This window comes from Ovis aries, chromosome 11, assembly GCF_016772045.2.
Source record: "Ovis aries strain OAR_USU_Benz2616 breed Rambouillet chromosome 11, ARS-UI_Ramb_v3.0, whole genome shotgun sequence".
NCBI lineage: Eukaryota > Metazoa > Chordata > Mammalia > Artiodactyla > Bovidae > Ovis > Ovis aries.
Genome location: NC_056064.1, coordinates 10,481,346 through 10,496,853, shown reverse-complemented (window position 1 = coordinate 10,496,853; position 15,508 = coordinate 10,481,346). Strand labels below are relative to the sequence as shown.

The 15,508-nt window shown below is 38.0% G+C and overlaps 1 protein-coding gene, 1 long non-coding RNA gene and 1 other non-coding gene across 8 annotated transcripts in view; 1 reads left to right on the top strand and 2 right to left on the bottom strand.

The window, feature by feature from the left end:
• Positions 1-1,316: 1,316 nt before the first annotated feature.
• Positions 1,317-15,508, bottom strand: part of VMP1 (vacuole membrane protein 1) — a 131,196-nt gene continuing 117,004 nt past the window's right edge. For all 6 annotated transcript variants that reach the window (XM_042255320.2, XM_042255319.2, XM_042255318.2 and 3 more), the window contains 2 exons: positions 4,140-4,242; positions 1,317-3,084 (listed from right to left, as the gene is read on the bottom strand). In XM_042255320.2, coding sequence (XP_042111254.1) covers positions 2,941-3,084; positions 4,140-4,242 — 247 coding nt within the window. In that variant the 3' untranslated portion in view covers positions 1,317-2,940. The remainder of the gene's footprint in view (positions 3,085-4,139; positions 4,243-15,508) is intronic.
• Positions 1,524-1,595, bottom strand: MIR21 (microRNA mir-21). Its single transcript, NR_107879.1, has one exon. It is a non-coding gene; the product is annotated as a microRNA mir-21 (primary transcript).
• Positions 4,837-15,369, top strand: LOC121820544 (uncharacterized). The gene is made up of 3 exons (XR_006061075.2): positions 4,837-5,106; positions 5,652-5,872; positions 15,104-15,369. It is a non-coding gene; the product is annotated as an uncharacterized LOC121820544 (long non-coding RNA).

Below are 15,508 nucleotides of genomic sequence, written 5' to 3'. Positions count from 1 at the left end.
AAACCACTGTTAACAGACACATGGAGGCAAACGGGTTTCAAAACATATGGAAAGGCTTTTTGATGCTAAAGATTGGGGTCTCATGAGTTCTTCACATGTGGGTCAGTCAAAACAGAGATCACGCCAGTTTATAAGAGGGCAGTTAGTTGTTTTATTTAGCTTCTTGCATAATTTGTACTTACTGGATCGCTTTGAGTAATAAGCCTCAAGTTGCCCTCCTAAAGCTACAGACAGCACAGAGCACACGAGGAACACAGGCTGAGCTGGTTTGTAAGGAGCACACGTTACTTACTCTGTATGCCTAATAAACTAGTGTACTTCAGAAACATCACTTCCAGCCTTGTCTTTCTCTGGATTTTCAGAGAACAGATACAGAGGCCATTATCCAAATGAAAATAAAATTCTTTCCTCTAAGCTCTATCCTCTGGGTTATGGTTATACAGAGAACACAGAAAACACTGCATGCTCCTATGCAGCGTTGTCTGGAGGGAGGTGCTCCTCAGTACTTGTGTATACACTGTAACGTGTTGCCTTGTATTGCCATTGCTTGACATTCACTGAGTTGCGACAGTTAAGATGCTGCAGATATTTAAGGCACAGAAGAGACTTAACAAAACAGAGATGGAATCAAAAGAATTCCCAGGCTCCCCCCCTTTTTTTATTTACAGGAACATCAAACCATCTATTTACAAATTTTCTGGTCTCCAATCAGCTGGAATTAACTAGGCGTGTCTTTGGGATCTTGCTGTCTGTGTCTGCTTTGGTGGATTAAAGAAAGGAACCAACCAACTGCAGGAACAGAAGGGTAGCGCATGGCTCCAGCTGGAATTCAGCAGGGTCACCTGAGCACGCCACACCTGAGCACGCAGTGGAGGGAAGGAGGACAGCTGCTCTTCATTTGTTTTCAGAGCAAATTCATTTGAAAGAGTGAACAAGTCGCCATCACAAGTCAAGTGTATTAGAATCACTTAGACATTCAGCCTTAGCAACAGGCTTTCTAATATGATACCCCAAAATAAACTTATCAAGAAATCCCCAAATCCCCAAATTTGTACAAACAGTACAAATCAGATTTGCTTTCCTCTTTCCTTTCTTCAGACAAACACGAAATAAAATGCAGGTGAAGGCGATGAAAGACAACTGGAAGCTGATTTAGAGACTTACACAAACCCTAAAGAATCTAAAAAATTGTAATGGTTAACGTGACTTTACTTAAACCATCTGGGTACTGCTTTTCAAGTAAGTAACTATTGCTAGAAAGTTTCTAGGTAGGGGGTAAAAGATGGTTAAGAAGTAACCTTTCCAAAACTCACAAGGCAGGTTGCTTTTCCTTTATTTAGTTTTGATCACAGAGATTATCCCAATTTGCATAAAATCCTCTTGATACTGATACAGTATTATGGCATAAAAGATTCAAAGTGCCACTAGACCTAAGGACCAATTCTTTCAACCATGAACCATGGTGCTGGGTAATGTTTGAATGGGAACATTTGATATGGATGGTCAGATGAAATATACCAAAATGTCAGACAGCCCATCGACTGCTGTTGCCATGAGATTCAACAGTCAACATCAGTCTGATAAGCTACCCGACAAGGTGGTACAGCCATGGAGATGTCACGACGGTAGGCAAAACAAGCAGACATTCAGGCAGGATTTGATCAAACCACCAGGCATTTCTGGCCTGTTGAGATTCAAACTCAATTCTACACTCAATATAATGTCAGTACCAATTTTCCTAAAGGAGAAAAGTGACACTATTTATCACCGCCCCGCCCCGAGCAAAATAAAATGACCAAGTTCAACCAGGAACATCCAAAAGGAAAAATCACATAACAAACACTTACAAAAGAAAGGAAAGAAAATTAGGTTATATATAAAAGTAACTTTCTGTCTGCTAAAATCAGAATATGTGCTGAGCTAAAAATTAATAGCTATGAGAAAGCTTGTTTTTCTTTTAAAACAGGTTTTCTCTCCATGTCCTTTGATTTATATACTATCATCTCTCCTGTTTTCACAAACCAAGTCCCCTCCATACACCAGTACCTAAGCTGCCCTTTCAGCAGTGTGTAGCCAGCTGCCCAATTCCAACCCAACCAAGAAACGCCTGGCGGTGGCCCTTTCATGCAAATAAATGAAGGCTTAAGAGACTGCGGCCGTGGTGGATGTGGCAAGGCTGAATTTAGCTGGTAGAAGCTAAAAGGAAGTTTAAAAAAAAAAACGCTCAAGAAAATGGACACAATTTTGGAATGATCAAAGATGTATTTATAAAGTTTTTTCATGACTTCATTCTAAATATACAGAATAAAAAATGGTGTCAGCTCATTTGTAAGACACCAACAAGATTTTCCTTATACTGTCTCAAAATTGAAAGATCAGTTTCCCAAGAGGGTGTGCAATGCATCATAAAATGGCCGTTTTTCGAAGGTGGGAGAGGAAGGGCTGGGCAGGGTGGCATAGTAAATTTTATCATGATAGACATGCAAGACTGTTATCCAATCTAGTATAACTTAGATACACTTTTGATGACTTAGAAACACAAAGAAGTCATATTTGACAAGCCTAAAAAGCTTGAAATATTTAACATACTTAGGAATTTTTTTTGGGGGGGGGGCGGTGGTCGGAATTCTTTAATTGTACCACGTGGGCCTTTGAAAGTAACAAACAGAAGGCCAGTTTCTGTTAACTTTGCTGCTGAACATCACATTCCATCCTAATAAAATACAACTTGGATTGAACTGAGGGTGGATACCTTACCTTAACAAAGGAAAAGTATGTCAGTGCAAGATGTGGATTAAACTGCTTGCAGGGGCGGGGGATTGGGGGGGAATTAAAACTGATGCAGGTTGGAAAAGGGAATTTTCCTTCCTGATCTGGAGTCCTCCCACTTTAAGGCAGAACCCTTCCATTTTAATTTCTGCAGGTAAAAACTTTTCCTGCTTATTTGGTTTTCTCCTTTGGGTCCAACCGCTGCTGGATTCGTTTGGCGTAACTTTGTGCCATGGAGTTAATGATGGACAGGATGAAGTAACACACCATTACAACAACCAACTTCTCAAACATCCAGGACAACCAGTTTTCTCCCTGCAGGAAGAAAGGCAGAACAACCCACGAGAAATGCTTCATTAGTCTGGCAGTAAACAGGGAGTCATCCACCATGTTTTAATGAAAGTAATGAGAACTTGGCGCTTATAACCTAATGAACAATGAAAAAAGTCTTATCTCTTCAGCTACCCTGAAATCTACATTCAGGCCTTCTTACCCCCAGTTATTAAAGGTTTCACTTTGTTAAAGTCAATGTTGAATATAGTTTAGAATGGGGTGTGAGGTCATTGCTTGTCTTTCACTACATCAAGTCTTTGATTAAATTCTACTATCTGAAGTCACCATGGGGATACCTGTAGAGTAGTGTCAAGATAGTTTTATATATATTCTTGTTCCAATATTAGGAGCAGCTTTTAAAACATAAATGTTATCTATTTCTGGAGTTATGTTTGGTCAACTGAGGGCAGCAAAGGGCCACATAAAGCATTGTAAGGCCATTAAAAAAAAAAACAACAAAAATAACCCTATGCTTCCTTCAAGTTCCCCATTTCAGGTTATTGCTTACTCATCCTCTCCTAGTCATTTCCTTTCTTTGCTACAGAACTGTTTATATAAAAGGCAGGCTTAAAGTTTTTAAGTTCAGTTATGTTAACAGCTTTGGTTTATATTAAAAAAAAAAATTTATTTTCCCATCAATGAAAAGAAAAAGAGAGCAAAAACAGATATTCAAATGAACTCATTAAATCCAATATTTTGTTATGTTATAAATCTTAACTTTCTAATCCACTTGGAAAGTATACTTGCTACTTATAAATAAATCACTGAAGATCAAGGTAATAACTCATTCTACATAACATATCCATTATTTTCCATTAGCCCAATGCTCGTTTTGGGGAGAAGTACAAAACAGAAGTTACATTTTTCTGCTTTAGACAAAGACATTTGCCAGTAGAGGGTACACAGAGCTTCAAACTTCTATTAAGCCTGACAAACCTCACTCTATTTGCCTAAAAATGCCAGTGAGTGCCGTGAATGTAACTGCAGCCTGAAACCGTGGGGGTAGGAAAGAGAAGAAAACCAGGGAAAAGTCTCACCTGCGGTGTGCCCATTTCGCTTCTGTGGTGAAGCTTCTGCCGCTGGGCCTCCAGGTATTCCTGGAATGGCTTCTGCAGAGATGGACCTATGCCGGGGACAGCACTGGAGGCGTGGTACAATAACCCCAGGAAAAAAGACACATTTGGGAAGAAAAGCAAGAAAGAATGTTAAAGGAAAATCCACTTACCGCCTTGACTCAAAAAAGCAGGGACTAGACAGAAAGAGGAAAAAACCCAACAACAATCAGCAGAGCTGGCAAAATCCTGTGAACTCTTCCCAATGGATAAAAATTCATCCTTTCACAACCCCTTACGGGAGACAACTCTCTCCCACCAACATGTTTAAGAAGGAAATAGGAGCTGAGAGTCTAGTAGAAGAGTTGGTTCTCTCAGAGTGAGGCGAGCTCAGCCGATGCTGCACACTGGTGTGGTACAAAGAGTAAAATGAATGACTTCTGAGAAGTCTCACATTTATCACCACCAGTTCCTGTAAGAACTGGTTTGAACCGATTAATAAGGAAATGACTTATGCTTGTGTCATCCCTGGTTGAAAAAGAAACTGCCCGCCCTCTCACTGACTTGTCCCATCTTCTCCGAGGAGGCGGTCCTTTCTCAATCCAAGTCCTTATTAGGACAATCTGTGCGTCATCCTTATCCAAAAAGAATGCATTAGCAAATTTGGGAGGCACCTCCTACCAGGCAGAAGTCAGTGATTAACAAAGGCACAAAGAAGGAACTATGAACCTTGAATCACGTCGTGGTTTATGGTGGATGGCTTGCATAGAAACTACACAACATTACTAAACAACTTGTTCTGAGATGACTGGGATAGTGATCGCTGATAAGTTTATGGACTCAGAGCTCCCTCTCACCTAGAATGTGTGCAGGCAGCGCTGTTAAACCGGTTTGGCAACTGTAGCTACCAGGCTCCCGATTTAGAAATGCTTGCAGGCATTTTAAAAAAACGGTAACTTGGGGCGACTTAGAAAACCAAACATCTCTACTTTCTATAACCTATATTTTCTCATCTGTCATAACAGGGCTAAAAGCTAAATGAGCCCAGTCATTTTCCTGGGGCCAGCAAAGGGTATTTTATGTATTTGCAACAGTACCTAAAGTTCTCCTCCAAGCAAGTATTAATGTCACCACCTTTTTTCTAGAACAATTTCAGTTGCTGCTTTCTCTAACAAAAAGCAGGAGTACAGAAGAGAAATTTCTTGCTACTATATTTACCAGAGGGTCACAAATACATACTCCTGGCTGACACTTTTCTCGGGTCTGTTAATGATCAACCAACAAGCCCTTAATAGAGTCCTTATTTTATATCCAAACTGTAATTGGTGCTATGGGAGAGAAAAAAACTGCAAGAAGTGGTCCATGTCCAAGAACTCAAATCATTATTATATGGATTCAAAACACGCATGCACACATAGACACACACACACACACGAACTCATTTGTGAATAAGAGAATTTATAAATCAGTAATAAATTTCTCAATTTTTTGGTACAGAAGACATATTCCAAAGAAACTGAAGGGAGAAAAGAGAGACCAGTGTGGGGTGAAGTTGTTTAAAAAGTCCTTTAAGGAATACTGAAAGATGTGTAAAAAGGCCTGAAGAGAGATATGTAGCAGAGGTAGTGACTTGCATGGATGATTCCAGAAGACCCGTAAGACAGATCTCAAAGATGGAGAAGCCTCCTTTCCTCTCACAGCCTTCTGTGTGGCCTCACGTGAGTACGGTAAACCAGCAGAGCTGTCTCTGAACTGTTTGCTGTTTTTTGGTAATGACTATTCTACAAAGAAGCAACAACAGTACAAACTTTCTCTTTAAAAGAAAGATTTTCCCTGGGTAGTTCTTTATATAATACGTAAAAGAATGCAAATAGCGCATCCACTTAACACTTGAAATAAACCACAGAAATATAAAAAAATCCAATGAAATAAATGCGTAAGAAGACTGGCTTTGAAGATTGCAGATTTTTAAGAACTTTTCTTCAGAAATTGATTCTTTTCATTTTTTTTTTGGCTGGTGCACAGCTTGCAGGTCCTTAGCCCCCTGATCAAGGCTGAACCTGGCTCCACTGCAGTGAGAGTGCCAAGTCCTCACCACGGACCAACAGGGCATTCCCAGAAATTTATTCTTCCACCCTTAATAACAATACCTTATATCATCATTTTAAACTCCCAAGGGGGGCTAGTTAAGAAAAAAAACTTATTTGGCGAGACTGAAATGATTGTAGGCTTACTTGAACAGCTAGGATATACAAGCAACGACTTGAACATTCCCTTTCTGATGTCCTCCAAGAGCTGGTTTCCGTTATGTGTGTCCTGTTTCTTCAGACCTCTAACTTCAGACCAAAGTTAAGCAAAACTATGGCTTACAGTTTTCCTCAAACCATTCTTGGGCTCCAGGGTCAAGTCATTATTTAAAGAGAAAATTAAGACTCAAGACCCAATGTTAGAAAGGTCTACTTTGCTGTTGTTGAGGTAAATGAGGAAGGCACTAGCAACAATCATTCTAAATTCCTTTCAAAATAACTGAAAAGGGTAAGTGTTAAGGGCTACTCTTTTGCCTGATAGAGAATATATGTTTACATAATGTGTAGCTTTCAAAGAATTATCCTGGGCTAATGAAGAGGTTAATTTTTCAAGGTGCTATGTTATTACATGCTTTAGAGTTTTGGGTGGTGGGGTGGGAGATTCAGTGTTTCTTAAGATGCTAGAAACACTTGAAAATAGAAGTTAAAAGCCTTTTATAGCAACATATTGACCAAAAATGTTAAGAATAAGTGCCACATGATCCAAATAAATCGAAAAAGTTTACATATTTGAAATCTAGGTAATAAATGTTACATAATGGATTATTAGTCACATCCTCAAGTTTTTAAATATATGCCTCAAAATCTAGTTTTAATTTTTTTATGTCTATAAACAATGGCTTAGGGCACACATGCCTCAGCTTATACAAAGCACTCTTATACTAGAGTTTTCTAAATTAACACTAAAGCTCTTTAAGTAATGGACTAGATAAAAACTGAAATTATAGCTTTTACTCTTAACATGCGTTTAAGGAAAACAAGAATGCCATCCCCATGACCTCATCCCTCAAGTTATTTTCAAGCAGCAGAAAGAAGTAAGAGCCCATTCTAGAAAAAAAAAAAAAAGAGTCCATCCTGACATCCAGGATTAATTTACGGTACACACATGAAGAGAGGAGGAGGAAGAACCTGCAACACAGCTGAGTGTCTTTTTATAGCTGGCTTAGGGAATAACTTAAACGCCTTTTCTGAAAGCCATTCAATTCAGAGTACCTTGTTCACCTGGCTAAGGACTCTCACTTCAACCCATAGTGGGTGGGTAAGATGCTGCATTTAGGTGCTGATTAAGTTTAAAGTATTAGAGTTATTCAATACTATTTTCCAGTCAGTGGTTGTATTTAAATATGCTTAAACTAGCCTTGTAAACAGCCATTTTCTCTAGGTGACAAAGCCTTAAAGAAAAAAGAAGGGAAAACAAAAGCAAGAGTAAAATTAATCTCATCCACTTTTCCTTGCTGTAGACCTTCAGCATGGTGGGTAAAAAAAAAAGTTGTGTGGATAGTAATACGTTGATATTTATTTCTTGACATACAAAAACACTTTTCATATAATATAATCATGAAGAAACAAATTTCCAACAAATTATTTACATGGAAATATTTTTTGAACTTAACAAAGAAAGAAAGAAATTTTCAGAAAATGCAAACAAAAGAGAAGGAGGAAAGAAATCCACAGAAGTCTAAACCCACCCAGAGCTCAAAAGGAATTTCATGGGAACAATATTCTGCATGCTTATATACCTAAGTATATGTTAAAACAGAAACAAGACAAACTTCTCTGCAAAATCCTGTCAAGGGCCTTGACCAATATACAAACAAAATCTATTATTTTTCTCTAGTTTGTAAAGCATATGTAACTCTGTTTTTGGAATCACTTATCTGATAAGAAATCTGTACCTTAAACTCTCCCCATATCAACTCATTATAAATAAAGGTCTGCACTGTGTTCCCACAAAAAGCCAGAAAAATCTTCCAGAAGAAGCATCACAATCGGCAGAGGTTGCATCGAGTGGGTGATGTGATTACTCTGGTTTTTCACAGTGCTTACATTTTCATTTGTTGGTTAGTCATGAGCATATACACCCATTCCAAAAATTCGTAGGTCATTGTTATTTGGTTTTCAAGGACCTCCCTTCAAACTGTGTTACTTTCAAACAAACTGGTTCACTAGATATAAAAAACATACCATTTGATTTACTTGAATCTCTTTTCCATCATAGACATAGTCATCAAACTAGCACTTACTATTAAAAGACCTGAAATCTTCCTGTTCTTTTTGGATTTTTCCAGCCAGATGTGTTTTTTCTTTTTCTTTTTTTTTTTTTACTATAATTATTATTAAGTGCCATCATAAAACTGGGGCACAGTGCTTAATAACACAAGAGTAACATAAACTTTAAAAAAATTGATTTGTCTTGGTTAGCTCTATTTACACAGTGTCTATGTGAAGGTTAAGCAGCTGAAATGCCTAAGGGAATTAAACAGTTATTAATAAAGTTCTAATATAAGCTCTGCTTTCTTAACCACTTTTTTGGAAGACCTTAGCATTGATGTGATTGTGTATGTCATATCACTGGCTTTCCAATATACTAGAAACTGTCTGACATGGATTTCAAGTAAGCCTAAAGGGCAATAAACCTTTGTTGTTCATAAAAAAAATTTTTTTTAAATTAAGAAACATTTCTTTAAACCTTTATTTCACTATTTGTGCAGTACTTTGAGGCTGATTTATTTAACATTCCTCTGATGATTAATTAGAAAATCTAAATAACATTCTCAGGGTGTGATTAGTTAAACCACTGAAAGCTTATGAATGTGAGAAAATGATTTTACAAAATACAGTTCAGGGGTAGTATTAAAAGAAAGGGAAAAGAAGAGTTTAATCAAGTCTACTGCTGCTATAATTCAGACAGCATAATAGTCTTTTGAAGTAGCCTGTTTTTTGATAGCACCAAAAGCAGCTTTTAAAGGCAGAGAAGCCTAGACCAATGGTCTGTGAACATTTTTGATATATGGACATTATTCATGCAAAGAGTAAAATGTATAAATACAAATTTAAAAGGATAAAATATAGATGAAACATTAAACAATTTTAAATGTCTCATTATGATGACCTTCATGCTAACTTTAGCAAATATTTCCGATTAATGGGGCATAGCAAAAACAGTAAATTGCAGCATGCCCCCTGTAAGCCCCTTTTGTACTGAGAACACCTACTCTTATCCTGGGCTTCCCTGGTGGCTGACTGGTGAAGAGTCCGCCTGCCAATACAGCAGATGCAGGTTCAATCCCTAGGTCAGGAAGATCCCCTGGAGGAGGAGAATAGCAACTCACTCCAGTATTCTTGCCTGGAAAAGCCCAGACAGAGGAGCCTGGTGGGCTACAGTCCATGCGGTTGCCAAGAATCAAACTCAACTTAGCAACTGAACAACAACACTCCTTCCCTGTACTTGTAATACCCAATTTGTGATCTTCTGACACATGGATTGAGGGAGTGCCAACCAGACTGATGGTAAGCTATATCCTCCATGGATGTATAGCCATAATTATATCTATTTGTAGAACCATAATAATGCTATTTACATTACAAAAATACACAGAAAAGAAAATGACAAAGATGAAAATAAATATAAATAGAAGTTCTATTTTAGTCCCACCAATGGTGGAGACCACTGGAATAGACCAGGGAACTAAACTGCAAGGGGTACAAATACTATATATATACAAAAAAAAAAAAAAATATATATATATATATATATACACCCACAAATAAATATACAGATATATATATAAACTATACCTGTTCCCCAAAGGTCAAAATATCCTGAGGTTTAGTTAGCAGAACAACTCAATGTAAAATTGTTAGGTAACATATTAGAGAAAAAAAGGAAGCTATTTCCATAAAGATCCAGACTAAGGGTCTCTTTTCTCTTGCCCTTTCATGCTTTAGAATGGTTCTTATAGACCACTGTAAGGAGGACTTTTAAGAACCTAGACAGCCAGAACTCAAGAAACTGAGATTTGTGCCCACAGTTAAACTTACATTTATGTTTTAAATGAATATTAGAGTTTTTAGAATTTTATTGAGTGAGGATCACTATATGTAAATCAATAAATCAAATTTATCCTCTGACTCCAGAGAATTCCTCTATCAGTTGAGATTTGGCCTGGGAGCTGAGGAGTCCTAAACAGACTCTTCTAGACTGAAGCTACAGACTCTTCTGCTAAAGAGATTAAATTTTATAATTAAGGTACTGTGCTGTGCTTAAGTTGCTCAGTGGTGTCCAGCTCTTTGCAACCCCCTGACTATAGCCCGTCAGGCTCCTCTGTCCATGGGATTCTCCAGGTAAAAATACTGGAATGGGTTGCCATGCCCTCCTCCAGGGGATCTTCCCAACACAGGTATCGAACCCAGGTCTCCTGCTTTGCAGGCAGATTCTTTACTGTCTGAGCCACCAGGAAAGCCCAATTAAGGTACTAGTAGGATATATTTTCAAGGATGAAATAAAAGCCCATCCATACCCCACCTCCATTACACGCTCATCTGTCTTCTGAACAAAAGAGGCGATGACAGTAAAGCAGAAGTTCAGTGGCAAGGTGGACTAGCAGGCCCTTTCTTGATACCAGTCTTATAAGTAATTCTTTTGTTTTCAGAAATGTGCACATTTTAGTCAAACGCAGTAGAATTGAACACCACTCCTCCATAACCATCCCCCCTCACCCCCGCCCCCACTGGGCAGTGAGGCCAGGATCTAAACAGGCTTAACGGTTAGTATTTTAATGAGTTGTCATTTCCTGTCTGATAAAGATTCTCACAGTATTTAACCACCAGTTTCCCTGGGGCCCGACCAGTACTAAAACTCTATTCATAGTGACTCAGAATGGATCCCAGGCTCCTAGCCTGATTCAACAGTGATAGATTGCCCTACAAATGAAAAAACCCAAAAAACAAACACAAAAAAACACCCAAACCACGCCCCCCCCCCAAAAAAAAAACCAAAACCTTTCTTTCCTCCGAAGGTAGACTGCTCAGGAGATGAAGCAGGCAAGACAAGAAGAGGGGAGGCAGTCCATCAATCTTTCTGAAGAAGCCAAAGGCCATCATGCTAACATTGATTAATATTTATAGCCTTTTAGTCCTCAGAGATTGGAGAAAGAAAAAGAGAAACAAACTGATCTCTAATTAACCCAGGAATATGACAAGTAAACGAACTGGTGTCAGCTGCAAATCAACTTATATTTAACCTGGTAAAACTGAGATCCAGTAATACTAGGTGACTGAAATGAAAGTGTTAAAATCTAGGGCTTTCTCATATACATAAGTCTGAGTTGATAGTCTCTGGCACCATCTAAAATTCGCTGTGATTCAACCTCAGGATTTGGGATGAAAACAGCTTGAGTTTCATTCACAGCTGTGCCCCTTTCAAATCATTAAAACCTCTTTTGTACTCAAGTTAGCCTATTGTGCGCTGAGTAGAATTATAAACACTTGACACCGTCAGTTTCTTAGCTGCTGCGCTGAAGGAAGACCACTGCTTTATCGAGAAACATCAGGTGTGTGGTTTCTACTGCCTCACAGCATATTTCTATCACAGCGTCTCTCAAAAAAAGTAATTGGCAATGGCACTTGCTTTTGAACATTTGGAATTGTTTTCTATGAGAATCAGAATGAAAGTAATACCTCCTTACAATTAGCAGCTACTCTTTGAAATACGCTATCATTAAAGGGAAGCTTTTGAAAACAAACCTTATTTCAGAATGTAGACACGAGCAACAGAAGCCAAACAGGCATTTATGTTAATGAATGAGGCCAGAGCTAAAGAAGTGGTCTATGAGAACCAAGTAAAGTGACTGGCTGCCAAACAAAACCCTGTTAAAAATCAACTGATTTCAGTTACAGAAAATGACAGACTGATGGTAGCTTCATATGGTGACAAATTCATCTGTGGTTGGCTGAATGACCCACTGAGTTCTAAGAAAGAAAAGAAATCAGCAACAGGGACTCACAGACCCAAAGGTCAAGAATAAAGAATAGTTGGTAGAATTTTAAACTTAAGGTGAAATAGCATGGAACCTCACTGGCCTTTATATCATGATGGTAAATGGATTAAAAAAAAAAGTGACAATATTGACGGGAATTTAATCCCATCAAGAAAAATCTAGTTACTCTAACCGTTAGGCAGAAAATCACTAAATGCAGTAGATAACCTCAAAAAGAAAAGCCAGGATCTCTGACCTCAATAAACTTCATTCAGAAGGGTGATTAGAAGAATAAGGGGGAAAAATGCATTTAAACCTACAGTACAAACCCCAGTAGGTTTCTCAAAATAACACTGGTAGCACCAAGTTTCAGCAGTGCCAGGCTGATACAAGTGTGAACAAGGAGACCGGCTAGAAAGAACTCATGCCGGCTTCTTGTCACATGAGGCAGCCTTTGGAAACCAGCTCTCTCATCCAAATCTCCAATTTCAAGCAGATTTCTTCACTGTCTTCTACAGAGCTATCTCAATGTCCCTCTCCTCTACCTCAAAAGATTTGGAAATCTTCATTCCAGCCTTGAAGGAAGAAGTGGTTAAGGAGGATAAATCAACCCACTCAGGCTTTTGATCCTATCTCCTTACATTTCTTACTATTTACATGAATTTGAATACGTTTCAGTTTCCCATGAAGCCAGTGATAATACCCTATAGATTTTATTATGCAGTTTCATAAAAATATGTAAAGCATCTGGCAGAGTTCTTACTAAATGCTAATATCCAACCCATGTCCTTCCTTTTTCTTTCATTTGTATTTTCCATCTCTAGCTTTTTACTAGAGTGTTTCCCTCAACCTAAAATATACAGAGGTCTCCCCTAATAATGAATAAATGAGTTCAATTAGTCCACAAATATTTATAGAACACAAAAATGTGTCAGGTGTGACCTTGGCCTGACTTTTTCTTTACTCACAATGTAGTCTGATATAACTGGGTTTCAGTATTCCTCATTCTACTGAAATGCTCTAATTATGGTTAATATTAACTTCCTGATACAATGTCCATTTCTCACTTTACAATCTAACTCCAGAGATCTTGCTTTAACCTTTCACTATCCTGCCTCTCTGTATCTATAACAAAGATACAAAAGAGTTAAGAGTCAAAAGAGAAGATAAACTACAGGAAAAGGACATGAAGAGGAAGGAGTTTTCTACCTGAAGTATAGAAGATTATCTATATTAAAGTCAGTATGTACAACTGAGTCTCAGCAGCTGGGGTCTTAAAAATCTCTGTATCCTCTTCCAGTTAATACAATTATTTGTGTTCCACACTTCCATAACTTTTTCTGATTATCTTACAATGATCAAAAAAAGTCAGACAACTGAGTATGCAAACCATTATATTTTAAAATGAAAGGACAGATTTTTTTTCTGTAGAAGAAAAAGTCCAGGCCAACAGAGCTCATTCTGACCACCTGTCACAGAGTGAGCAACAAGAAACAACATTAAGATTCAAGCACTTAATTACTCTGGTTAAAATGATCTTTCTTGCCACAGGCAAGTCCGACTCTGAGGTCAAACGTCAAGTTAACTCAGAAATAGGAGACAGCAGAGCATGGAACATTCTGTATCTGGTAAAAAGTCCCTGCTCCAGTCAACCCCATCCCCCGAGTTCAATGACTGAATTATGGAAACTTTCTTGTGTGGTGAAACTGGGGACTTTGTCTTCCAATAAGACCCTGGCAACCGAACAATGAGCCAATGGTCTACTTATGGCTTGTTACGAGTCATACCCTTGATAGTATTTTCTGGGAATTCTCATCCTCTATTTCGTGAGAATACCGGAACATGTCATCTTAATCATGATTTTAAAGTTAGACTTTGGTCATGCTCTTTAAGAAACAGGTCCAAGTCTTTCATTGGAGAAAATCTCAAATTAAATAAAAATTAAGTTTAAAATCTTAATTAAAAAAAAAAAAAGACTGTAACAAATCTAAGGCCTTTGAAGCTCCAAAGTTCCCTGGTTCCTTGGTTCTGTCCTCTGACTTACTTCAATTTAGGGTACAAGAGAGTGAAAACAAACCCATCACATGCTTAATCTTTTTGCAGATCCTCTTCTTTGTCCTCTTGACAAAAATACCATAAAGCAAAAGGCTTTTTCAAGGCTATTACCTTTTTCTAACCTTTCAGAATATGTTACTGACATTGTATCTGTTCAGATTTTCATATATAACTAGATAAACCCTTTGATTTAGGAGTAGATAACAGGGATATCTTTCCCTAAGCCTACTGATACTAATGGTTACTTTCCAAAACTGTGCAAGAAATAAATCTACAAATTATTATTTCTGGTCAAGGGAGGGGAATTATTTACCCTTAAAATTACAATAAAGTTTGGAGGTAGGGCTTATATTCTCTCTGGGACCTTAGGACTGTTATACCATGACATGATATACTAAAACAGGTCAAAGGCATACTTAATTATGTAGCTGGGCCATTTCATAGTCACACTATGACTAGAAGCCATTTGTGGAAGGGATATTTCTTTCAGCCATCAGTACAGCATTCAAAGCTGTATAAAACTGATAAGAAATCTCACCACCAGAGATGTAACAGTCAACTCTAAATGATTATTTCCTTGCCACCTGGGGAGGTGAGTAGCCTGACATGGCAGGCCACAGGTACACCTGCCTAGACAAAATCTGACCCCAAGCAAGACTAACTTATCAAAACTAAGAGTTATCTTGCTTATGTCCAATCTCTTTGCAAAAAAAAAAAAAAAAGAAAGAAAGAAACATTTCAAATGTTTATCAGTGGGAGAGTGGATGAATAATTACCTAATGGGATAATATATAATGGTCAAATGAACAATTTCTTTTTTTTCCCCCAGGTACAAAGTTTATTACCAGACACAGCACGACAAGTGGGAGAGCACGTGGAGAAACTGCTTCATTAGAAGCAAGGCAGAGACGCATACCCTGAGAGCGAGGGTGTGGGTGACCCCCTTAGCGAGGAGGAACCCAAAACGAACGATTTCAGCAGCACACAAAAATATTGGCACCATAACAATAAGCAAAAGTCTCAAAAGACTACGGATAGTCTGATACACGCTATTAAGTTAAAAAGACTAAAATAAAAAATTACATGTGTTCTTTACAGCCACTCTGAGTCCACATCCTTACCAATAAAAGAAAGGAAAATACTGATCATACAGGACTGCAGTTAGAACTAAACAGTATCCACAACTGTGTGTGAAGTGTTCATGGCGTTTAATAAACAGTATCTCATTACTTGT